The sequence below is a fragment of the Telmatherina bonti genome, assembly GCF_933228915.1.
Source record: "Telmatherina bonti genome assembly, chromosome: 16".
Classification (NCBI taxonomy): domain Eukaryota; kingdom Metazoa; phylum Chordata; class Actinopteri; order Atheriniformes; family Telmatherinidae; genus Telmatherina; species Telmatherina bonti.
In genome coordinates this window covers 28,980,029-29,005,229 of record NC_136614.1, presented here as the reverse complement: position 1 = coordinate 29,005,229, position 25,201 = coordinate 28,980,029, and the positions used below count along the sequence as shown (strand labels likewise).

At 40.1% G+C, this 25,201-nt stretch overlaps 1 protein-coding gene across 1 annotated transcript in view; it reads left to right on the top strand.

Moving 5' to 3' along the window:
* cep128 (centrosomal protein 128) overlaps positions 1-19,787 on the top strand; it is a gene marked incomplete at its 5' end in the record, with an annotated part of 72,418 nt that extends 52,631 nt beyond the window's left edge. Inside the window, 7 exons of the mRNA XM_079254926.1 lie at positions 728-920; positions 6,382-6,431; positions 7,641-7,664; positions 13,800-13,877; positions 13,967-14,080; positions 16,337-16,421; positions 19,650-19,787. Of these exons, the coding sequence (XP_079111052.1) occupies positions 728-920; positions 6,382-6,431; positions 7,641-7,664; positions 13,800-13,877; positions 13,967-14,080; positions 16,337-16,421; positions 19,650-19,723 (618 nt within the window). The 3' untranslated portion in view covers positions 19,724-19,787. The remainder of the gene's footprint in view (positions 1-727; positions 921-6,381; positions 6,432-7,640; positions 7,665-13,799; positions 13,878-13,966; positions 14,081-16,336; positions 16,422-19,649) is intronic.
* Positions 19,788-25,201: the final 5,414 nt, after the last annotated feature.

The following is a 25,201-nucleotide window of genomic DNA, read 5'->3' as shown; positions in this document are numbered from 1 at the left end:
AGACTCATCTAAGCATGACCATTGTTCTTGTAAACTGAAGCAAAAACTGTAAGATATCAAAATTATAGCAGTTATTTAAAAATAGCAAATCTGTTAAGAAATGTGCCGGTATCCCATTAAATTTTAGCAAGAGCTTATGAACTGTAAACAAGTTAAATACAGAGACCTGCTGTGCATTAGTACAAAGGCCCAGAAACACAAGAATTACTATAAAATAGACAGTTCATTAAACATGTCATGCTTACAGTATCCGTGCAAAAAGAAAGTATTGTTAACTGGTTTCTGGTTAATGTGTATTTCTTGTAAAATGTTCCCGCAGACACTAAAGGATGATAAGTTCCGGACCTCTTGTTTATTCTTATCCACCCACTCCCACCCAATGCACCTGAAAACCACCTGCTATCACAAGATTTGTATTGGGTTCTGTGGGATCCCAGTCCCAAGCAAGGCTCAGACTGAAGCATTCCCACAGCATAATACTACCTCCACCATGTTTCACTCTGGGAATAGTCTCGTTGGGCTTATACATCCCTCCCTTCTCTCACCAAACATAAATAAAGTCTTAATGGCCAAAGAGCTCTACATTAATCTCATCTGACTAAAGGACATGCTTCCAGTACACAAAATCCTTCTCCAAGTTGTCTTTCAGTCATACTTCAGGCTGGATACTTGAAGTTCTCACTCAACTTTTGTCTATGACCTCGTGTGTATTTACTGAACCAACCAGACCAAGTTGCGATGGTTGTGTGAGGAGGTCCGGGAGCGCGACACAAGAGAACAGCGCCTGAGGAAGCAGCATCAACAGACCAGGGATCAGTTAAAGGCCCTCAGGCAGAGCCGGGACTCTGAACAGGCGGCTCTTCTACAAAGGCTGGACCAGCAGGAGAAACTACTGAATTCCCTCAGCACTGAAAAGAAAGGTAGGTATTTTTTTTATGCTTTCATGCAGATTTTCTCACACTATGCTACTCTTAATTTATTCTGCCGCAACTCATGTGATGATCTGAGACAAACTGACATCGGACAACAAATCCTCTGGGTGATAACCACGAAAAAGAGGCTGGATACGGTTTGGCCAAATCTTAATAGAACTGTACAGGCTCCTCAGATCCTAGCTATCTTTTCTTTCACTGCTCCTCTCATTCATTCTGTTATCAACCAATCACTAAAAAATAACACGCATCACTGTTTGTTGTAATTGATGCTTGTGGAAATGGCTACCTGTGCATGTATGTCAACTTAGTTAATTGTTTTTGCTTTTGTTTTTACCACACATGGGCCTTTCTCTGTACAATACTAAATGCTTGAGAAAGCATAATACTTTAAATTTTGAGTCTTGTATGGCAGATCTTTTGCATCTTGACTTTATAAGTAGCTGAGAAAATACTTAATCAGTTGTGCAAAGGTGCTTTGACATGTTGCTATCTTCACCAGCAGCTGTAGCTCGTCTGCTAGCCTGAAAGTTTGTGGTTTGATTCCAGGCTTCCCGTGACTGCATGCCAAAATGTCCTTGGGCAAGACACTGAACTCCACATTGCCTCCCGATGTGTCTATAGTGTGTGTGACAGAGCAAAAGGCACAGAGCAAGTGCCATTTGAGGTTGTGTATGAATGGATGAATGTGACGTGTAGTGTTAAAGCAACTTTAAGTAGTCAAGATGACTAGAAAAGGGCTGTATAAGTACAAAGTCCATTTACCATCCTTATTGTGCCTTTCAGACTTCATTTTCCTAAAACCTTTGTAGAAGCTTAGTTTCATTCAGTTGCATTGCTTGGTGCAACATTGCTATTTTAGTGCATAAGAGATTAAGTGTCATATCACAACCTACAAGACATTTCTTTCAAGCTATTTAAACATGAAATGTGCTTCAAATGGCTCATGGCTCTACAGAATCCGTTTCTCTTCACGTATTTGTATCAATGCTTCACACATGCATTCAGAACATTGCCATTGTGTATTTTGTTCTTGGATCTAAAGGATCTTTAGATATTTTGAGCTTTCTCCACACGAGTGTTCTTTGAAACCAAGTAACCAAAAATCTCAGACAATTTGTCCTCATGCTTATCTGTGGGCAACACACATCACATGGCTAATCAACATATCAATCCATGTGCATGTTAGCTATTTATATGGCTATTTCCCCACCTCTATTTCTCACTGTGTATTTGCAGACAAGCTGTTTACACCCACAAAACATATGTTCTCCTAAAACACTGGCTTAACAGGTGCTCACTTCCACTTTGATTTTACACAAAGCTTTGTTAGCATACTTAGAGTTTCTTAATCATATGAACGTGTGCTTACATTACAACACAGTGGTGTATTGCTTAACTGTGACAATGTTCTCACAAAATGTTCACATGATGAAAATGTGCATTGTACATGTACATTCCTCTCTGCATTTCCTTCTGCTGTTGCATAGCAACAAGCATTGTTAGCATTCCACTGTCCTTCACCAGTTACGTGCCTTCTCATTTTCTTTACTTGTACATGCATGCTATATTTTTTATAGCATTACATCCAAAAAATGTCATGACATGAGAGTGCAAGATCTCAATGGGATTTTCCATCCATCCATTTTCGTACCCATTTAATTCAACTTTATTTGTATAGCGCCACTTCACAACAATATTGTCACAGGGCACTTTACATACACGAATCAACATACACTTAATTTTGAGCCAATTCATACATATCCTATAATAGAAACCAACTGATTGCATCGAATCAAGACTTTGATCCAATCCCCCATCCTGAGCATGCATGCAGCGACAGTGGGAAGGAAAAAACTCCCCTTTAACAGGAAGAAAACCTCCGGCAGAACCCGGCTCAGGGAGGGCAGCCATCTGCCTTGACTGGTTGGGGTGGAGGCGACAAGAAAGACAGATCAACATGTACAACTTCACTTATTCAGGAAGACCTGTGGAAAAAAGGAGAAATAAGTTAGGGACAGGAATATTGGCATATATTTATACATTCATATATTAGAGAAATAGAGCAAGGTACATCTCAGTGCATCAGGTAACATCCCCATTGCTACATAAGTAATGGTTGGCGAGACTACCCATAACTATAATAGCAAAGAGCATAACCTGGATAGTCCATCTCTGGAGCGTGGGAAGCTGGAGCCTATCCCAGCAATCATTGGATAAGAGGCAAGGTGCATCCTGGACAAGTCGCCGGTCCATCCCACGGCTACACACACAACCACATTCACTCTTAGGGATAATTTAGAGTAACCTTAATGGGATTTTATTTTAATTAAATAAATGAAAAAAAACATTAAAATAATGCTTTATTTGTAAATTATGAATTTAAAAAAACTTTTAAAATAAACTTTAATGTGTTTAGAAAATATAAACACAATTAGAATTAATTGCCTGCAACACACTAAAAAAGTCAGAGGAGAAACAAAAAATATGGAAAATCCAAGTAATGCAATTATGGAAAGTCAGCAATCAGTCAACATTTAGCAGATTAATTGGATTGCGGACAAAAGTAGCATCCACCAAGGTCTTTGTTAGACCACTTATTTTTGAATATCTATGCAAGATTCCAAATTAGTTTTGTGTCCAAAAACTAAAAAAATTAAAGGAGTCTGGGAGAAATATCAGCGTAAAAGGATGGAAAAACATCATGCCAACATGGTCAACACAGTACCTGGCAAAACCTTTTCCATCAGCACAGCCCACTGCTGAATTCACATGTCCGTCCTGCACAGAAATGTTGCTGTACTCTGAGAGCACAGGCTCATCTAAGATGGAGTAGAAAGACAGAGGATATATAGTAAATGTTCTGAGAAGGTGTCTCCTACTTGGCAAAGATTACGAAATAACGCCCCAGTTGACGATATGGAGGTCCATCAGCATCCAAGGCACGCATGACTTGCAAATGTGTAAAAGTATCATCGATGCAGAGGCGTATATTTTCATTTTTGAATGACAAGCTGCCATGAAGGGGACAAGCTTCATGGTTATTTCAGCAGGACAGTGCCAGAACTTATTCATTACTTACATCATCTGCAGTCCAGATCCTTCTCCTGCATTAAATATGTGACACATTATCAGGAGGAGAATCGGGCAGCATCCACCGACTGTTGAGCTGCTGAAACCTCGGATTTCGTAAGAATGAACACAAGCCTCTAAGGTGTGTTTGTGAAAGTGGAGCTTGTACGTCGGCCAACAAAACTGAGCTGATCCGACCGATCCAATAATGGGTTTTTTTTTTTTTTTTTGTTTTTTTTTTGGAAAGAAGTTAGCTTGTCAATCTTAACTGCAGGCAAAAGCACTGATATGGAGTCTTTGGTAGTTAGACCTGCATGTAATTAATGTGTCACCGGATTAACATCTCACAGTTCTGCTTCCTACATGCCATCGTGTTGATGCGTTTTCGCCATTTTTGTCATTTCATGTTTCTGTGGGACCATCTGGTAGTCACATGACCTTTATATGCATGTGGAGGAATATGATGATCCGTGCAGGGCGGCTAATCGAATTAGTGAACATAGATTGGAAAGCGTACTGTACCACTCTAACATGTACTTGTTTTTTCTCCTGCAGATTAGCTCCTCCTGCCAATACTATGAAAAGCCACACAGCCTTTCTGTCAGTGAATTATTTGTGTCTGGCAGCAGTTTTATTTTTCTGCAGACCTTGTGCAGTGCTCCCCGTTGGCCTCTTCCCTGCATGTGTAGATAACAGGGGGTTCTCGTATAACAGAAGCAACCGCAGCTTTCAGGTGAGATGAGCCTGAGTGTGAGTCAGCAAAGATAAGTTGTAGACAACTCTTCCTATTTTCTGCTGGTTTTTAAAGTTGATTGTCAGTTTTTTTTTTTTTTTTTTTTTTTGGAGTGGTTTGGCCTGTGTGAGTTTGAAAAGGTGGAGATTCAGTCGTTGTCAAAAAAGACAGAAAACGTGAAAGTCGAGTTTGTGGACATGCCATGGGATGGACTTCATTTCAAATAAGAGCAAAGCCAGGAAATGTTTGCAGAGACTGTTGTTGGGTTTTAGTCTGTATTGAGTGAAAGAAGTGGTGGCAGTATCTAACTGTTTGTCCGATGTTCAGTTTTTGTACTGCAGCAAATTTAAACAATAGTCCACCATGTAATTACTATGAAGCGGGGAAAGAAGTCATGTTTAAGATGAAGTAAGATAAACATGTTTAACATTGTTTTTATGTGTTATTTAAACTGAAGGGAATATAATGTTAAAATAGTTTCGATATTCTTTCTTGTAACTGGGATAATTCCCAGGGAAAAAAAGGGAAAGCTGGGTTAGTGTGTTTATTTAATATAAGAATATTGTTCTTATAATCTTATAAAGATAGGAAAATAAAAGCTTCGTCTTTCAGTCAGCAAAAAAAAAAAAAAAAGGTTTGCTAAAAAGTAGACATAAAATATTAGATACAGGGCCATGTTTACTTCTGTGTACCATCTTGTCTTCTTTTAACAATCTAGAAACATAAAGGAACTGAGGAGAGCAGCGGCTGAAGCTTTTAGAGAGGAAGGTTCTTCCATTCTTGTCTGATATGGTTCTCACTGCTGTTGTGGAAAAAATGACCAAAAACTCACGATGAGTTGGGAATTAAAAGGTTTAATAAGAGGGTTAATTAGAATAAGACAAGTAAATAAACAAGTGAATGAAAGAAGAATAAAGTAGTTCCAGTTGCAGCCGGAGAAACCGTTCAGTAGACCGTATCTGGGTGCTGAGGGGGTTCTGGTCTGAGGAGGAGATAAGAACTGTTTTTGTGAGGAAGACACCAAAGACTAAATATGTCTGCACTGCAGATGCTTCACGCCAAGCAGGAGGATTACACAGGTAACTGTGGACAAGGCTGCCTGCTCAGAAGATACGCTGGTCTAACTGACCTCAAACCTCAGCAACATCTTAAACGTGAGGCTTTTTAACATGAGAAGGAAGAGTAATACATAAAGTGTCAAATGAAGTGTCAAAGGTAACATGTGAGGTTAATATATACCATATGAAATTAACATAAGTACGGTATAACATGAAATTTTCACTACACTGCTTCCCGATATTGGTTTTATTTTGCATTTGTTTTCGAGTAAAAGGTCTGGACTGTTAGCAGGCCAGTCTAGCATCTTGATTACTGTGGTATGAATCCATGTTGTTGTGGTGGATGCAGCAGGTATGCATATACCTTTCAGCCTTTCCAGATGTGCATGTTTGCCGTTCCACGGACCCTCTACCAGAGTTATCTGCAGAATTGGCTGCAGGAGTACAGAATTCAAACCAGCATCCGAAGTCAGAACAAAGCTTATAGGAACATAAGTACCAAACAATGCCAGAGAACATTTGACCAGCTCTGAAAGCTCATCCTATCACCAGCAACACGTTATGTCATGTAATTGTCTCATTTCAGGGCTGTTGGAAAGAAGTCGCCGGAAAGAGGAAGAAATGAGAAGCCTTCAGGTCTGCATCATTTATCTCTACTGATCTGTACAGTTTGTGTTTGTCTGCACTCTTCATAGATTATTTTTTTCACGTCTTTCTCACCATATTTCCTGTGTAAACTGGACACTGTTGCCTCTACTCACCACACTTCCCTCCAGTTCTTTTCTCTTTTTGCACATCAGATGGGTTGGTTTAAAGTAGCAGCCAGGCTGGGGGAAATCTGAGTTCTGGGATGTTTCATCTCCAGAATTACTGCACAACTGTGAGCTGACAGACTTCTTACAGCCTTGCTTGGACAAGCAACTAATTAGTCCACACACAAAGCCTTGGAGTGTAAAAGCCACTAAAGGCCTCGTCTGTATTCTCCAGACTGGTACATTTGGCAGGCCACCCACTCATCTACTCTGCACTGGACTGGTCCCCAGTGCTTCACTGACCCCTAACTCACCATTAAACAGAAAAGCAGATGTGAGCATGTAAACACACCTAAGATGCTGCAAATAAGCCACTCTTGACGTGTGTGTGTGTGTGTGTGTGTGTGTGTGTGTGTGTGTGTGTGTGTGTGTGTGTGTGTGTGTGTGTGTGTGTGTGTGTGTGTGTGGGTGGGTGGGTGGGTGGGTGGGTGGGTGGGGGGGGGGGGGGGGGGGGGGTTGGGGAAGGGTTTCCCGTCTGTGGCTGCATAATGGCACCTGTCAGTCTGGGATCAGTCTGGGATGCAGTCAAGCTTTTAATCATGGAGGATGAGGATTTCCATGTAAAGAGGAAAGAGTGATGGTGATGGACGGAGTAGTTGGATAGAAGCTGAGGATGAACTGATCGAGAAGGGGGGGGATCATCAACACGTTACATGCAAAGGGGAGGAGGCAGGCTGCACGAGGGAAGAGCAGGTGCGCGTTTGAGTGGCAGATAAGAAGCACAGAATCACTTATGCATCGTTAGAGTGAGAACATCAGTCAGGAGCTGGATGAGCGCTGAGAGTATTTTGTCTTTGTCTGCATGCGATAAGAAGTCTGTGGTGGGCTACAGATTCTCCAAAGCCCCTGCATTTCCTTCCCCTGTTATGTTGGAACACTTTTCATCTCCTCCTCCAGGTTTTCCTCTAAACACGCACTGCAGACCCACCATTTACAAATTTTTCATTTTTTTTTTTTTTTTTAACACAGCAAAGTTACTTTTATCTCTATATTTTCCTGTTCAGTAATATTTATGTTATATGTATCCTTCTAGGATCGGGTACTGGATCTGGAGATGGTAAGCTAAAATACAACCCTTATTCAAAAACAAAAATAGCTAAATAAAATAAAACTGATTGTAATGATTTGCGTATTTCATAAACTAATATTATATTTAAAATTGCACAAAAAACATGATCTGATGAAAACATTAGCTCATCTTGAATTGAACTTCAATATAAAACAAAAAGAAAAACATTACTTTTACTACCTTTACTACCATCTGAACTTCTGAGAAGTGATTTTACTAGTACAAAGCCATGCGGTTATTAATGTTTTGCTAAAATATTAAAGGGATTCCCTGAAAAGAGTATGATAAACATATGGCCCATATGGTGTCTAATCTACCCCAAAGAGCTATATTTGTCTTGCTTAATAGTTCTTACCTTAGTTTGTATTGTGAGGTGAGGCAGATCAGGTGGTCAGGATCTCTCCACATATGTGCAGGCATGTCATTTAAAACAACTTCCAGCTGTTGCAAAGTTCCCTCAATCCACAGGAAATATAGTATTTTTCAGCTCCAGATAGCTGTGATTAAATGTTTTGTGATGTGGAGTCATGGTGTAAGTTGTGATGCAGATGTAACTACAAAAGCACTCGGAGAGCGCAAACCTTAAAAGCTCCTGGATCCAAACAGTGATCCAGATCACCACTGAAATAAAATCAGTTCTTCCTTTTCACCTTTCCAACAACTCCTGAAAATTTCATGAAAACCTGTCCATAACTTTTTTAGTTATCTTGAACACAAACAGATAAACACCGGTAAAAACATTACCTCCTTGGTGGAGGTGAATATGTAAGTCGAACAGAATATTAAATAAATATTTAGACTAATTTTTATATGAAGATATAAATCAGACCTGATCAGTTCTCTGTACTCTGCTTCTGATACCCCCAACAATTGCGGAGTAATCAGAGTATTTCTGCCAATTGCTGGATGCAGAGTTGTATTAGAAGTCTGAGGTATACAGTGTGAAGAGAAATGGTCTGAGTACAGTCTCTTGTGGGGCTCCTGTGCAGCTGACCACCTTCTCACACACGCAACTCTCAGTCTTCCTACTTGTGGATGCTGGTTGAGTTGTCGTAAATGCAGGTGGTTATATCCACCTGGAATTTATGGAGCTCCTCACATAATGGGAGCAGCTGAATTGTAATAAAGCACCTGAATGAACGTCCTCAGAGTGCTGCCTGATTGGTCCAGACGAGAGTGGATTCTCTGAAGATGAAGTTGAAGGGGGGGGGGGATCACATGAATGTGTTTGTAGCCTAGCAACAAGAAAGCTGATGTCACAGGCAGTGTCTGCAATAATACCAGGTATGATATAAACTGTTACCAGAACAACTCAGATAAACTCGCTGGGTTAATAATATGAATGGAAACTCACAGCTAACAGATGAACCCTGCGCAGATTTTCCTCTTTACAGGGACTTGCAGGATGGCACCAGCGTTTGTTAAAAAGCTCTGTAACTCCATCTCTTTAAGCTCTCCACTGACTTTCTGATTTCAGTCGTCACACACTTCAAGTGGTCTGCAGACACATCAGTGTCCAGGACGTGTTCATTCAGCTATGTCTCGTTGAAGCTAATACTCTATGCTTTTTGAGAACTTGCTAGCACTTCAAGCTTGTCATTTTGTTACCCCCTGATATCGCTTCACCCATCAAAATGGTTAGAAGAAATTGTTTGAATTTCACCGTTTTCCTCTCTCCCTGACTGCTTCCCTGCATCCTCTCTGTTTCCTCTTCAACTCCTTTGGGATTTGGTGTGTTATTGTGCTGAATATCTTGATTTTGGGGAGATTCATGAGTTGATCCCACTGGTTAACAACTGTTCTGTTGCCATGACAACTCATAAATATTCAACCAATTCATCTTTATTTGTACAGCTGCACTTCACAACAGTGTCATCTCAAGGCGCTTTACAGACATATATTCAAGCCAATTTATAATAAATAGCCTAGTTAAGGAAAACCTACAGATTGCATTGAATCTTGACTTGGTTCCAATCCCCCATCCTGAGCTGCACAAGGCGACAGTGGGAAGGAAAATTCTCCTTTTTACCAGGAAACAGAAACCTGGCAGAACCCGGCTCAGGGAGGGCAGTTATCTGCCTTAAACAGTTGGGGTTGAGAGGACAGGAACGAGTCTTGGAAGACTTCTAAGTATGCAGAGAAATCACTTGAGGAGCACCTCTCCAGACCAGCATTAAAAAGTCTTCCTGATAAATTAATTTGACTGTAATTGTCTTTTGAAATAGTCAGCTGTATTTTAAAAATCATGACAGTAAGGTTGGACTTCCTACAGTTTGCTTCCGACACACGGCACGTTCTGTGGTATATTTATAATTTAAAGGCTATTAAACTGCTATTTCATGGTTTTCCCACTCGAGATCAAATTGTATGCGGCCCCTGAACTAAAATAGGTTTGATACCCCTGGTCTTGATGAATTGTGGAATAAACAGTTGAGCTTTTCTTTATTTGTAGAAAGTACAGTGATTTCTGGAAGCAGCATTTTTATTTGATGACAAAATATCTCATATAATGTGCTTTTCTGCCAGACAGTCTAATTCATCATTTGCAGTCAGTATTGGTTTTTGGCTTTGTCAAAAGACATATTCAGATTTATTTCATCTATTCACACTCGTATGTTTTGTTGGTCATTTTTACAGTTTTTACATCGAGGGATGTTACTGTTGTTGCAGTATTTTTGCAAGTTGCTGAACCTAAGCCAAATTTTATTTCTCAGACTGTCTAAGGTGCTCTTTTAATGTGGATTAATGTTCTTCATATGTTTTCAATCAGCTTTGGTTGCAGCACTTTTCTCCAGCTGTTTCTTACTTTCCAACCTTTGGCTGTCCCAAACATTTTTTATTTGGATGTGCTTTCATCAAATCAGGAAAAGGGTCCGAACATTTTGGAAATGAGGTTTGGTACATTTGATATTGATGTTGACTTTTAGCACTGTGTGATTTGAATGTGTAAGCACCTCATGCTTGTTGTTGTTTAGCAACCCAAAGCAGTTAACACCGGCGTAGAAATGATTGTTTTAGTCGAGCCTCAGCGCTCCGTTAATCATCATAAGTCTTACTGATCGCTCTACAAACCGAGCCGCACTGACACCACAGTATTGATCTTACCGTCCACAGTATTTATGTCCACCACCAAACTCCTTAATCAGCCATTAGATGCCAGTCAAAAATAGGTTAACACTTCAGAAAGGTTATATTGACCCAAAGAGCTTTTACACTCCTGGAAAAAATAAAAATAGATTAACCTGTCTGAGGCACGACATCTATCTGTCACAATTATGCACCATGCTTGTCTACTTCGACGTTTAATTAGCTGTTATGTGAAAGAAGAAGAAAAACCTTGGACCACCATCAACTTGTACATTTTCTGCTTGCTGCAGCTGCAAAGTGGAAGGACACATTGACCCGTATCCCACTCACCCCGGGAGTTAAGGATTATCTAGCACATCTTACCACTGTGTCAGCGTGCCATTCATTGTGGCAGACAGTGTGAAGTCTGTTAACTTCCAGCTCTTTTAATGCTTAAATGTTCCATCTGAGTGGGAGTAGAGAGGCTACTGAAACATACTGCAGAGGGATGAACAGAACTGAGTGTAGCTAGTGTAGTTAAATGATTAAAGGTTGTGCTGGTTGTTCTGCAGCAGAAGTCCACCATTACCCTTCTGTATTTCCCAGGCAGTGTTACATCATGTCTGTCACCATGTAGACTTTTGCAGGAGGTTTAATTAATGTGAAAAGAGTTTTAAATCTAATAGGACCCACAGAAAATGCAGCATTTAAAGAGGCGAAAAAAAGATGCTTCAATGTTGTCCAGAGTATATGGATGTCCATTTAATTTTTATTCCACTAATAAAACGTATCAAGTCAATGGAAATGTTCACATTATGGACAAAATACTCCAGCTTCCCACCATCTTGGCAGGGGCATGCGTGTCGTCTCACCAGGAAAATACATATATGGGCAAAAAGGGTAGAGCTGAGAGGGGGACTGTGAGCGTTATGGTGGATGATTGTCATCGAGCGAACTCTGAGCTGCCTGTAGCATCTGCCTGAGGCTTACCGAGCTAACCCGAAGAAAACAGGAGCTAACAAGCTAACTGAGATAAGCGGGCTAAAGCTAAGTCACGTTGTTAACCGGTTAAAAACTGCGGTTGTTCTACTTCTTACTTGAAGCGGGATATTGGGTATCTGTCAATCAAAAGGACACGCCCCTAAATTTGCCAAATTTCAAGATTAAATTACTTTTTAACAGGAAAATTAGACAAATATTCACAGTTGTCATGAAGGTGAAACTGACCCATTAAACCTAAAATGAATTTTTGTACCAGGCTGTAAACATGTTTATTTCTGCTGTGAAGTTGGCCTTTTTAACATGGGAGTCTATGGGGATTCACTCTGTTTTGGAGCCCCTAGTGGATGAGCGGGGAACTGAAGTTTTATGCACTTCCGCATAGGCTTCACTTTTAACCACTGGAGGTTGCCGCTTGATCTGAACCCTTTTCTAAAGTTTCTAAAGTTACATTTAGTATGCAGATAGTATATGTCAGCAAGATGAATATCAAGGCTGTGTGACGCTACCTTCCTTCTAACCACAGAGGAACAATGTCTGATGGGGAATTTCAGCCATTAGACCTGTTTTTCCTGCTTGAACAGACACAAAGCGGGATTAAAATCTCAGATCCTTTATAATGTGATGAAGGAAATTATGTTTCAGAGAAATTATTAATAAAACCTCAAACTTGTGAAAATGTTCAGTAAATTTGCAAATGCACCTTTTTCTCTGCAAATTTCCCTTGTGTGATATAAGCAGCAGGTGAAATTCCTCAAAAACTTAATATTTTAAAATAAGATTTAAACATAGTCAACCCATCGAATGAGCGTATTGGTAGAGGGAAACAACAAAAACCTGCAGGATACAAACCTTCAAGGACTGCAGTTTGACACCCCTGGTGTATGACATGTTACAGTAAAGCAATTTGCATTTTTAAAGTGTTTTTATTGACATTCTGCATTAATATACATTAATATCTGACTGTAAGCCAGATCGGATCACATCTGCTTGTTTCATTTTCAGTCTGGGTTCAGAGGTGAACATCTGCTGCAGCTGGGAGGGACTCTCATTAAAAAATGTCTTTAGTTTCCTAAAACCACAGAAAGTCGACTCTGAAAACTCATTTAATGTCACTTAGCTGGCAACACTGCAGGTTATCAGCTTTTTCCTTACTTGTACAGGTGCACACGCTCCAGTCTTACATGCACAAACCTGCACACGCACGTGATATTTTTAGCCTTATGTTTCATCGCTGCCTTCATTACTAAATTACTATAACTTTGTTAATTTAGCTAAACTGGCATTAAACCAAATGGTCAGATGGACAGAAACACAACCTAAACCTCCTCAAAATGATGGGTTGAGTTCACGCTGCTGACCTGTAACATTATGCTGACATGAATTCAGTTTAAATAAAGGTTTATGTGGGAATACTTATTCAGTTTCTAAGTGCGTAACGTCATTTATGTGCAAATTCTATTACTTTGAAACCCAGCAGGAGATGAATAATACAGAACAGAACTCCTGACAGGGTCAGGTCTGGGTCCTGGTTGTGTTTTACGTCCCATCATCTGTGCAGATGTGAAAGTGCTGCTCACGTCTGCAGCTGTGCTGCTGTCAGAACTTTGCATGTTTTGGTTCCTGAAGCTTGAACAACCTCTTATTTCCCTTTTCATTGTTCATTCCTCCCTCGCTTCTCATTCTTTCATCTTCTTCCTGTTCATCAGTGAGAAGTGCTGACCAATCAGGTAGTGATGAGATAAAAGAACTGAGTTGTAGCTGCAGATTTTTACCCATAATTCATGCTCAAACTTTTGGTTTCTGTTGCTGCTGTAGTTTCCGATACTTCCCTTTACATTGTCATTCCTTTGTTCCTTTGGAAGATACAATTACATCTCTGATTGTTCAGTGTTTATAAAGTTCTGAGAGCATACAGTTCCTAAACCCTCTCCATTTCCAACTGATTTAGTGTGTGTGTGTGTGTGTGTGTGTGTGTGTGTGTGTGTGTGTGTGTGTGTGTGTGTGTGTGTGTGTGTGTGTGTGTGTGTGTGTGTGTGTGTGTGTGTGGTTTTTCAGAACACAAGAGTAGCACTGGACCATTTAGAGTCTATTCCAGAGAAGAAATGTTTGATGGAGAATTTCAAAGACTTAGAGGTGGGTTTGCACGCTATCCTGTCTGTAAGACTCTCTAATCACACTATAAGTGGTTAGTTTGGATGGTCGCCTCCATTTTGTTTGTTTAGGAATCACAACAGCAGAAGGAGGTTGTAGAGCGGCGCTACACTAAACACAAAGAGACCGTCTGGGACCTGCAGCACCAGCTGGACAAGACCAAGCGCAGAATCCAAGAGTACAGAGTGTGTTGCACACACAAACACACACACGTCTGTTTCTGTGTTGTAAATTACCTTCGAATTGCCTTACAAGAGCTTGAGCTCCCTGCAACCCACACAGTTACTGTTTCCATCGCTAATCGCGCGGCTTTGTCCAAACAGAAGCTGTTTGGATGAGGACGGTTGGGTTTGAGAGCCATTTGTAAGCCTCGCCCTCCCACACAGATACCGATGTGTTCGCAGCACCAACTTGGATGAATGAATTAATCATTTCCCGCGTTGTTAATGTACTGTGGTCAAAGTAATGTGGGCTCAAATAAAATCCGAACATCACCAGTCACTGGTAATTGCTGCCGTCATGTACAAAGCAGTCAGGGGAGCCGTCTAAACATCAGTGTTGACAGCTGATTGTCATCAGCAGCTTCCTAAACAGTCTTACAGCTACTTTTTATTACGCTCACAGATTAGCCTGTAAGTTTGCCAAATGACTCCCACCTTGAATGATAAGGGGCCGTTACGCCAGCTTATTGGCAGACAGAAGAGGCATTTTTATTTTGATCAGCAGCTTCTGGGTCATGTGTAAGATTGAAGCAGTGACTGAACCCTCAGCAGAGGACTGTGGTCCTGCAGGTTTTCAATGCTTTCCTGGATTCAGAATCCTACTGAAAACAAAAGTGGAAAGATCAGATCACATGCTCACCCAACTTCTTTGGAAATTCCCTTAAGATGATTCAAGCTGAGTTAAGTAGTGTGTGGCCTCCATGGGCCTGTGTGCACCACCTACAACATCTAGGCATGATAAGACCACGGCTCTCCTGAGGAATCCGCTGCCTTGATCCAGGCTTCATTCAAGCCCTGTGGTGAGGCGGATGATGGAAAGAGACATGATGTCCCAGAGGTGCTTGATTGGATTCGGGTCTGTTGAACGGGCAAGCCATTCTGTGCATGTCCACAAATGCCCATTGCTGGCCTGCTAAAGGTTATTATAGGGCTCCTGTAGTGCTCCTCCTGCTCCTCCTTGCACAAAGGAGCAGATAGCGGTCCAGCTGTTGCATTGCTGTCCTCCTACAACCCTTCCACATCTCCTGGTATAACTGGCCGGTGTCCCAGTATCTCCTCCATGCTCTCGACACTGCCGGGAGAAACAGTAAACCTCTTTTCCATACTATATGAACTGCACTACCTGAGCAACCCCTGTGTGCTGGAAACACCGCTGCGTCTAATCTGTTCAAATGTAATCCAGATGGGATTTGGTGTTAAAAACTTCAGGTTTTATTTTTAGCCATGTCACCTTGTCCTACTTTATAGACTCATAAGTTTAAAAAAAAAAAGCATAGACTGAAGCTTTTGTAATGGAAAAACAGGTTATACTTGATGCGTTTACATGGTAGTTTTATTTCCTATTTAATTCTGAATAAAAGTTAATTCTGCTCTAAACTGATGAAAAACGACAATGTAAACACTTAATTCCTAATGCAAATTTCAATTCGGAATTAAACTTAATTCCGATATAAGCAGCTGATTTATTCACATTTTAATTCCAAACTAATTAATTCCTCTGTCATGTAAACCTTAATTCTGCTTTAAGTAAATTCCGGTCGTTCTGAGCATGCTCGTTACCTTGTCCTGTCCCGATGACACACATTGTTTTGCCTCCCGTGTTCAGTGGCCTATCTTTCTTCTCCTTCTCAGTTGCTGCAAAAAGTGAAATAGTATGCTCGTGTTGAGCTGGTACTTCAAATTTATCATAAAAACATAGCGGCGAAACTGGTACTTATTATGTAGTTTTTACAAGTTACGACTGAAAAGACGAGAAGCAGGGAGCTAACTTTGTTTATTTTCGGTATACGTCATACGTCACGTCACTCTCTGTCCAATCATAACCCTTCCCAACCCACCGCTCTAAAGAGGAAATAAGTGAGGATGTGTTTCATGTAAACCTTCATTCAGAATTATTATTTTCACGTAAACTCGTAGTGAATACGTTAATTCCGAATTATTTAATTCCGAATAAAAACAAAAACATCATGTAATGGTAGCCACTGAAGCTTTTAAGAAGAGGGGAGGACATGATTTAAATGTTTAGCACTCATGAATCAGATGCATATGCGTGATTGGTCTGGTGGGAGGGGCTTAGTCCTGTGATTGATTGAACTGTTTATGCACTCTGATGTCATCCTCAGCCTTGCCCTGCTTTCATAAACCTCATATTTACTAAACAATTATAATCTTTATACTTTCTTGTTTGTAAAAACCTTCTGCTACGACTAATTTTCCCAGGATGAGAAGTTGGACGCCACATCCAGGAGCTTGAGACTGGCTGCTCTTTCTTCCTCCATTAAGAGCCTGAACCCTGATGCACTTTGTGAGTATTTACTCCATCTGTAGGACTGTTTTATGATAGCTGTTTTTCTCTTTTACCTTTGCAAGGAACATTTTTACTACTTTTATTTCAGCTTCCAGCTTTATTGATTCCTTTAAGGAGATTCTTCCTGTCCTTTTAACCCATCTAAGTGGTGAGAGCAGAGGGCTGCAGCGCTGTGGAGCTGTAAAGCAGCTCCTTGATCAAAGAAGCCCAGCTAAGCTTTGGGGGAGGGTGTGAATAGAAACCGTGAAATAAAATAAGAAACGAAGCAGTGATGATCAAACATTTGTTTACAAACAGGAGCATCTGTAACCTCATTTCAGTTTAGTTTTAAATTAAGATAACTGCCGTTTTGAGTAAACATCTGAGCAGTGCTGCAGCTGATCTGGGCTTTCAATAGTAATCTGATTTGGTCCTCATCCTTTGAAAGCTCCACTTTCTGCTACGATGACAGTTTATGAAAAGAAAAAGATCTCCACACATTGTATTAACTCTCTAATTTAACACATCTAATATCTAACTTGTTCCATGTGCAATCTAGCCAGGTTGGTGTACCAATAAGTCAAAATGATGATTGATTTTGTTTTTAGTTATTTTGTAGCAGAGAAAAAGCTCCTTTTAACAGATAAAAGTGAAGTGAGCACAACTTTAAACTATGTTCTTGTAGACGCTGAACGTGTTACGATTGAACGGACCTGCACACCAAGTCAGAAACCTCAAATCTCTGAATGATTTCTGGTCACTGGTGTAAATAGCACATGTAGAAGTAATAACACTGCTTTGGGACCGGCTGATCAAACTCTGGGTCAAACAAACCAAAATGGCAGATGTTGTGGAAGAAAGATGTGAAACCTTGCCAGTGTGTCTTTGAACCTCCACTATAATACAAAGACTCAAGCTTTCTGTTAGAAAAATACCTGCCTGTCCACTTCCCTGATACCTTAAACTATCTGGTGCTTCAGACGAGCTGCTACACAGCCGAGCAGATGAAAGCATGGTCAAAAACTTTGAAGTCTAAACGTTCAGTTGGGATTGAACCCCTTTGTGGCAAATCGTGCATTGCTTCTGCTCCTGCAGAAGCTTTGAGGTGGTTTTATGGTACCATTGCTACATGTGTTTGGTATGAACTAACTGCAACCAACCGCGGCCTAAATTCTTTATAGGAGGCCCGTCTGTAGCTGTGTTTCTATTACACCAAGAATTGTGCAAAATCCTAAATATCACAAAAAAAAAATTAAAAACGCTAAATGAAACCACTACATTAAAAAACAAAACTTATCACTAAATATCACTAAAAATTCAGCTTTATTTGTATAGTGCCACTTCACAACACTGTTGTTTCAGGGCTCTTTACAGACGCATCATTACAAGCCAATTCATAAATAGCCTAGCAAATAGAAACCAACTGATTGCATCGAATCTTGACTTTGATCAAATCCCGCATCCTGAGCATGCATGAGGCGACAGTGGAAGGCAAAACCTCCTGCAGAACCCGGCTCAGGGAGCGCAGCCATTTGCCTGGACTGGTTGGGATGAAGAGGACTGGAAAGGAAGACCAACATGCACTGCAGCTTTTATCCAGGAAGACCTGCAGAAAGAAGAAAAATATATTAATAACACTGTCATATATTTATACATGAAGGAAAAGGAGCAAGGAACTACTCGCTGCATCGGGAGACGTCCTCAAAGCTGCATAACTAATGGATGGCTAGACTATCCTTAACTATAAGAGCATTATCTGGACAGTTAGGAGGTGTTTTTTTTTTAAATGTTTTGATATAGAAGTATATCATAAAAGTTTAATGGAAACCCTTTTTGCACATTTACGTCTTCCTGGACATGCTATAGGGGTCATGTGACCAGTTCATTTACAGCAAAGATGCTCAGGTATCAAACAAACAGTGAATTTAAGAATTTCGCAATGAATTAGAAAAGGAAATGAGGGACAAATACTTCAAAAAACCGTGGCAAATTCTCCACAGCAAGTACAAAACCCTAAATAGTGTCATGTGGCTGCCATGCATAAGTCACAAAACTGAGGCTTATGCGCCAAACACTTCTCAATGGAAACATCGGCAATTCGCAACTATTTGTTGAAACTTACAAATATCGTTTTTATATTGCGAAAAATTATAATGGAAACACAGCTAATGTTGTTTTCATCATATAGATTGTTTGGACATCCTGTTGAATGCAGGAAAGCCATTAGTTTATGTCAAAATTAGTTAGCAACCTCGATCTTTACAGGTAAGATAGGAGGGACTACAGTTTGTTGCACAGAAATAAGCTGTTGATTTATTGAAAGTATTCAGCAACGCATTAGTTCTCAAGTAAATGAGAACATCAAAGTTTGTCATACGTCGCCACCTTCATACTAGCATGTATCCTTAACGCTGCCGTGGTTGTTCAGTCAGTTTGTCTATGAGTGGGCGGTGCTGTGTCGGCGTTCATGTCTGTGTTCGGTGCAGGTCAGTAGCGCTAACACACCGCTATAAGGTGGATTACAATCTGCAAAAAACAGCAGAAGAAGGGGAAGAATGAAACCACTAACATTTTGCGGTTCTCAACTTTTTCTGCGTCTTCTTCAGGAGCTTTTTGGGTTTTTTTTGGTTTCTGCGTCGTCTTCTTCCTCTTCCTCTACTCTGGTTTGTTCCTTTCACTGGTTGTGTGTGTGGACAAAACAACTCAACACTGCCTCCACCATTTCTTGTGGTATTGCACCGTTTTCTGTGTCAAGTGAGAGCTCAGCTCCTAAACAGGGACGAAACTGTCCGTCTGTCTGCGTAGAACATAAATGCTCCATAACTGGCAGCACAATTTCCAGTTATTCAAGTTTTTCATCCATATTATAATTGGTAATCAGTTTATATCACAAACACTTTGTATTCCTGTGTGTCTGTAGTTCTGCCAGATTGTTTGTATAATGTATTGTTCTGTAGCAATTATTACTGATGCTACTAAAACTTGAAAAATATTTTAATTACCAATACATCACAAATACTAATGTACTTTTTCTAAAACAGGAATCCAATAAATCCTCTTAAGATCTATTTAAACTTTTTTTTTTTTTATCTTATTCTAATACTTCCATGCAGTTTCTGTACAAACATCAGCAACTAATAAAAACCTGATTAAATTCAGCTCAAGGTGACAAATTAAAACTGCAGCGCTGTGCTATTTGGCAGTACGATCATTAATCTTCTGCTCTCGCTTCTCTCTCTGCTGCAGCCCCTGACAAACTCCTGACCACTTCAGACTTGGATGACTCCAAAGACAGCCGAGACGGACTCCTCACACATTAGCTGAACCTCGAACAAACCTTACAAACCCAAAAACACAGTGTCTCTATCTGCCTGGCGCTCACCCAGAACAAGCTGGACTGCAGCGAGATGCCTCGCTCTCATCACCCATCTGCCTCCATTACCTCAAGCAGGCAAGACTGAGAAACACACTGGAGGTGATGTTGGTCTGCACACTGCGAAGGAGACTCAACTGTAAGATGTTTACTTGTTATTTATAAAACAAATTTAAAAAATGTGTTGAATGTATTTACTGAGCTCAATGAGCATGTTGGAGGTTAGAACCCCCCTCAAGTCAATATGTAGGAAAATATTGTACGAACCGATGTTTAATATAGATTCCTACAGCACAGTAACAGCATCTCGCCTGTAGATGGCGTGTGGTCATTATTACCCTTAAAAAAGAATAAATACACGCCATCTACAGGCAAGATGTTGTTACTGCACTTCCTGCGATTGGGTGCTTTTCACATTCGGGGTGCTGTCATGGCACAACAGCGTCTCTCTTCTCCTACGTCACTTCCTGTCCTGCAGTAGTAAAATTCTAACAGGAACTACTCCAAAAGCCCAAAATGGTGTTTTTTTTTTATTTATTCAACATCAGTTCCAACAATATTTTTCTACATAGTGATTTAAGAGGGGTTCAAACCTGCAACATACTCTTCAAAGCCAAAGTGGTTTTACTGTTACACATCTTGCCGTTGGTACATTTCATCTGCTCTACAGGCATTTTAAGCCAAGTGTGATCATGCCAACATGTCTGTGCTAAGATTCAACTTGTAGAGTAAACCTGCAAACAAACATGGTGCCTTCTGAACAACCTGCAGTCGCTTTTACTGACTAGCTTTTTTGGTTTTTATCATGAGCCTTTCCCTCTTTTAGCATATGGATTATCTTTTTATCCATGTTATGCAGTATATATTTGTAAAAAAAGAAAGCACAAATGTCTATTTTTATCAAATGTTGAGGAAGAATGAACTACAAATAAAGTCTGCACGCAGCTAAAAGTCTGGTTTTATAAACACACTTCATGATTTATTCATTTGACAGCTAACTGAAGGCTTTTATACAAACCTAAGCATAATGACGTCCACTCTTAGTTGCCTCAAAGTTTCCTTCACTGCTGACCATAGACTGGATATAGAGATGGATGTAGCCTCCGTGACGTCACCCATAGGTTTCTGAAGAGCTGAATTAAAGCTCGGTGAGCGGTTCTTACCATCGCCATCTTGGCAGAGGCATGCATGTCGTCTTGCCTGGAAAATACAAATATGGGCAAAGAGGTGGAGCTGAGAGGGGGGCTGTGAGCGTCATGGTGGATGATTGACATCGAGCGAACTCCGAGCTCTCTGAAGCTCAGAGCTAAGCGAGCTAACCTGGAGATAATGGGAGCTAACCAGCTAACGGAGGTAAGCGGGCTAAAGCTAAGTCACGTTGATAACCGGCTAAAAACCGTGGTGGTTCTACGTTCTTCTGACTTGAAGCGGGAGATTGGTACCTGTCAATCAAAAGGACACGCTCCTAAATATGCCAAACTCCGAGATGAAATAAATTTTAAACGGGCGAGTTAGAAAAAAAATTCACTCCCCCCACAGTTGTCATGAAGGTAAACCTGACTTATTAAACCAAACTGGATTTTTGAACCAGGCTGTAAACATGTTTATTTCTGCTGTGAAGTTGGTCTTTTTAACATGGGAGTCTATGGGGATTCGCTCTGTTTTGCAGCCCCTAGTGGATGAGGGGGGAACTGCAGTTTTATGCACTTCCACATAGGCTTCACTTTTAACCGCTTAAGGCTCCGTCCATCTTTCATATACGGTCTATGCTGCTGACTCAAGTTCCCTTTATTAGCATGCTGGGAATAAATCCAGCTGCCAGCTTTCTGATGCATTCCTCCTCTCCCTTTGAAACCAGATGTAACGTAACCAAGTGTCTCCGAGGTTTCATGTCGTCTTCTCCAGATGCTGCAGAGTGACAGAATGCAAGATCGAGAAGACGGAGATGTTTGGGTCTTATCTTGGAAAAGGAATTCTGAAAAGGACTTTAACAGCGTAAAGATTTCTTAAAATCATTTTCATGTTCCACATTGACGGGTCAGCTGTCAGAGCATCAGAGAAGTTTATGGACCTCTATCACTCCATGCTAATTGGTTTGAGATTGCACTTAGTGTAGGCGCCCTGGGGGAGCAATAGGAAGCAGTTTCGGAAAGGCCCGGTCTCTCTGGGCTGTCTACTTGGGATCTTCCCCTGATTGGACATGCCCGCACCACCTCAGCTGGTTCCTTTGGATGCGGAGCAGCAGGTCCGTCTCTGAGGGGGAGCTCATTTCCATCGCCTGTATCTGTTCATAAATCTGCCTGTCAATCTTCTGCTCAATTCTTTCCCCTCTCATGAACAAAACACCAAGACACTTAAACTTCTCAACTTGGAAGCGGCTGCTCATCCCTAACCTGTAGCAGTTCATCCGTCCTTTTCTGTCCAAGAGTCTTACATCAGACTTGGAAAAACTTATTTTGATCCCAGCTGCTTTGTACTTTGCTACAGAGGTCAACTTACAATAAAGCCAACAGAATTTTATACTCCAAAAGGTAAAAACATGGGAGCCTATATATTCAGAAATGAATGTGACTTTAAGATTATTAGATCCATTTTTGACCTGAATATGTTTTGACGTTGGGGGGGGGTTTATCGCTTTACAGGCATAATACGGTACCTGTTGGCATTTTAATGGGTTATTACTCAAGAACTTGCAATAAATGACATCGTTAAGTTGTGATATTAGCATCTCTCTCAAAGGGCAAAGTACTTTTGCCAAGCAAAAGCCATATTGAAGGCTGCTGCAGGCATCGTATGTAGGAGACTGTGGTTAAAGCAAATAAATAGATGATGATGTTAGTAAATGTTGCCTCTAAAAGTGCAATAAAACTAAATATTAATACAATGATCAAATCCACAACTGCTGCAAAGCTGCACCTCCATGATTAGGTCTGACAATAGCTGTGTTTTCATGGAGCACTTCTGATCTGATTAAATGTCCAGTAAGAACTGAAATGCATCATGTAAATGGCTCAGTTTTTTTCTACTGGTCTCTATTGGGTACGGTTTGCTTGAAAACTCTAAAAGACTTATTAAAGGTTAATTAACATCCCGATGATTGAGAGGCTTGAAACAAGTTATACAAAGGCAAATTTCTTAGTGTCTTTGTCGTGTTCTTTCAAATTGTTACATATTTTATGTAAAAAAAACGCAATGATCAGGTTAAATCTTTTCAACTTGAACACACAACTGGTCCAGTCACTTAAACTAGCCAGGTAAATATGTTATTTAAATAACTATTTAAAGATCAAAACCTAGTACAGTATGTCTCTACAAATCTCACAACCTACATTCCTCCATGAAAGATACTATCGCACACATCCAAGTAACCCTGTCCAAAAAAAAACAACACATCTTAAATATGAATATTTGCAGAGTGCATGTCCCAGTGGTGTTTTGTTTCCTTCTTATTCAACTGTTTTTCCATTTCTGTGCGTCGCTGATGTACATAAATACATTTTCAGGTTACATTTATGGATGCAGCTGTATTTATAACTAATTAAACAAATAAATAAAAGACACGAATCAGATTTTGTTCAACTGGATTTTTGCAATGAAATTATGTCAAATGTTTCCGACACTGTTTTGCTGGGTTCTTATAGGTTAATCTTGTCAAAGTATTTGGATGTGTAAATACTAAAAGGCACTTTGGAGAAATTCTTTTTCAGAATTTTTTTCTTGCAATTCTCTAAAATTTGGAATAAAATATCATGCCACAACCCCACAATTTGGTGGATACTCCTTTAATACCCATTAATGACACCCTCAACAACTACTACTTTTTATTTATTTATTTTTTATTATTTTAATTTATTCACAATAATGTTTAGAATTAAAAATCTTGATAAACTTTTGGCAGAAGCTAAATTTATGTTCTAAAGTCTCAATAATGTTCTATTATAAAAACATTATTCTCATATATATGATTATATTTAAAGTTTTAAACTTTCATTTCTAAACTTTCCAGGAAAGTTTACATAAATTCATGCATATTTTGAAATGTAACTTTTTTTTTTTAACTTATTTTATTAGTCTACATTCACCTGTTGAGATTGAAGTTAGAAGGTAAGTAGTTTTCATCTAATTGGTCACTACTGTATTGTTATTTTCTGAACTTAAAAAGTCAAATATATCAAGTTCGACTCCCTCGATTATTCAAGTACACATTCGTAAACACCCCCATATCTCTGATGTGCTTCTTTGCACAGGAACTCCATCCTTTAGAAAGAGTCTGCTTATCTGAACTCTATTAGCTTGCAAAACACATGCAAACTTAGAGATCAGTCCTGCTGCTCCCAGCAGACCCATCCCCCCCAATTTACATTCTTCCCCACCATTAGTCCAACTTTACTCCACTTTGTCTGGTCGAGACGCTAATGAATAAACTCAGAGCTTTCCTCTGGTTTCTATTTGTGCTTTCTAGCAAAGGAAAAAACAGAAAAAAATAAAACTTCATAGAAGAGCTGGTGATCTAGATTTGCACATGCATGAGATACTGAGCGTCAAAATAAATTGTCAAAGTTATTTAGCAGCACCAAGACTTATTCATGATGCGCACGCCACTCAGTCGGCCAGAGAGGCTGAGAAATCAGAGGCCTGTCGCACATAAACAACATGAGGGATTAAGCCGCGATATGTTTGTCATCCTGACTCAACTCGTCCGTAATTCAGCTGCACAAAAGCAGGATAGAAAGTGTACGGTAATATGTCATAAGTTAGCAGGGAGGTTTCTTCTGTGGGGCTAACCTGCACCACCTCGCTCTAAGTTCCAGGATTTATTTAATCTCATCCCTTATTACAGTCAGTAGTCACCTCAAACTAATATTTACTCGACACATTGTCACCACATCTAGCTGACCCACACTTGTGATTGTTAAACTCATTTTATGTTATTATGCGTTTAGATAATGGACTCTTTGACAAAGGTTAAGTCTAGAATACACTCCACATCTAAATACACAAAGAGTAACAGGATGTTTCTTTATTAAATCGGGATAAATCAAAACATTTAAACCATAAGCTCCGTTTAAAACTGGAGTCTCGCTGTACTCTGCAGCAATAGTTCCCAAACTTTTTGAGCCCCAAGATAGCACCTTGATGTTAAGGGTGGAAGTGTATATAATACACCACTTGTGTCTCCATACTGAAAAAAATGCAAGACCGATCAATACGCAACAAGTGAACTGAATGGTTGCAGTCACCTCCTTACAGGTCTGTATACACATACAGTATACAGCACAAACATCATAACAGGCCAAACTTATTTAAAATGACACTTATTCTCCTGTCGGTGCAGGTCACATTTAACTTAAACTGAAAACATGCAGGCTGCACGACAGAGAAGTGGTTAACACTGTGGCCTCACAGTAAGAAGGTTGCTGGTTTG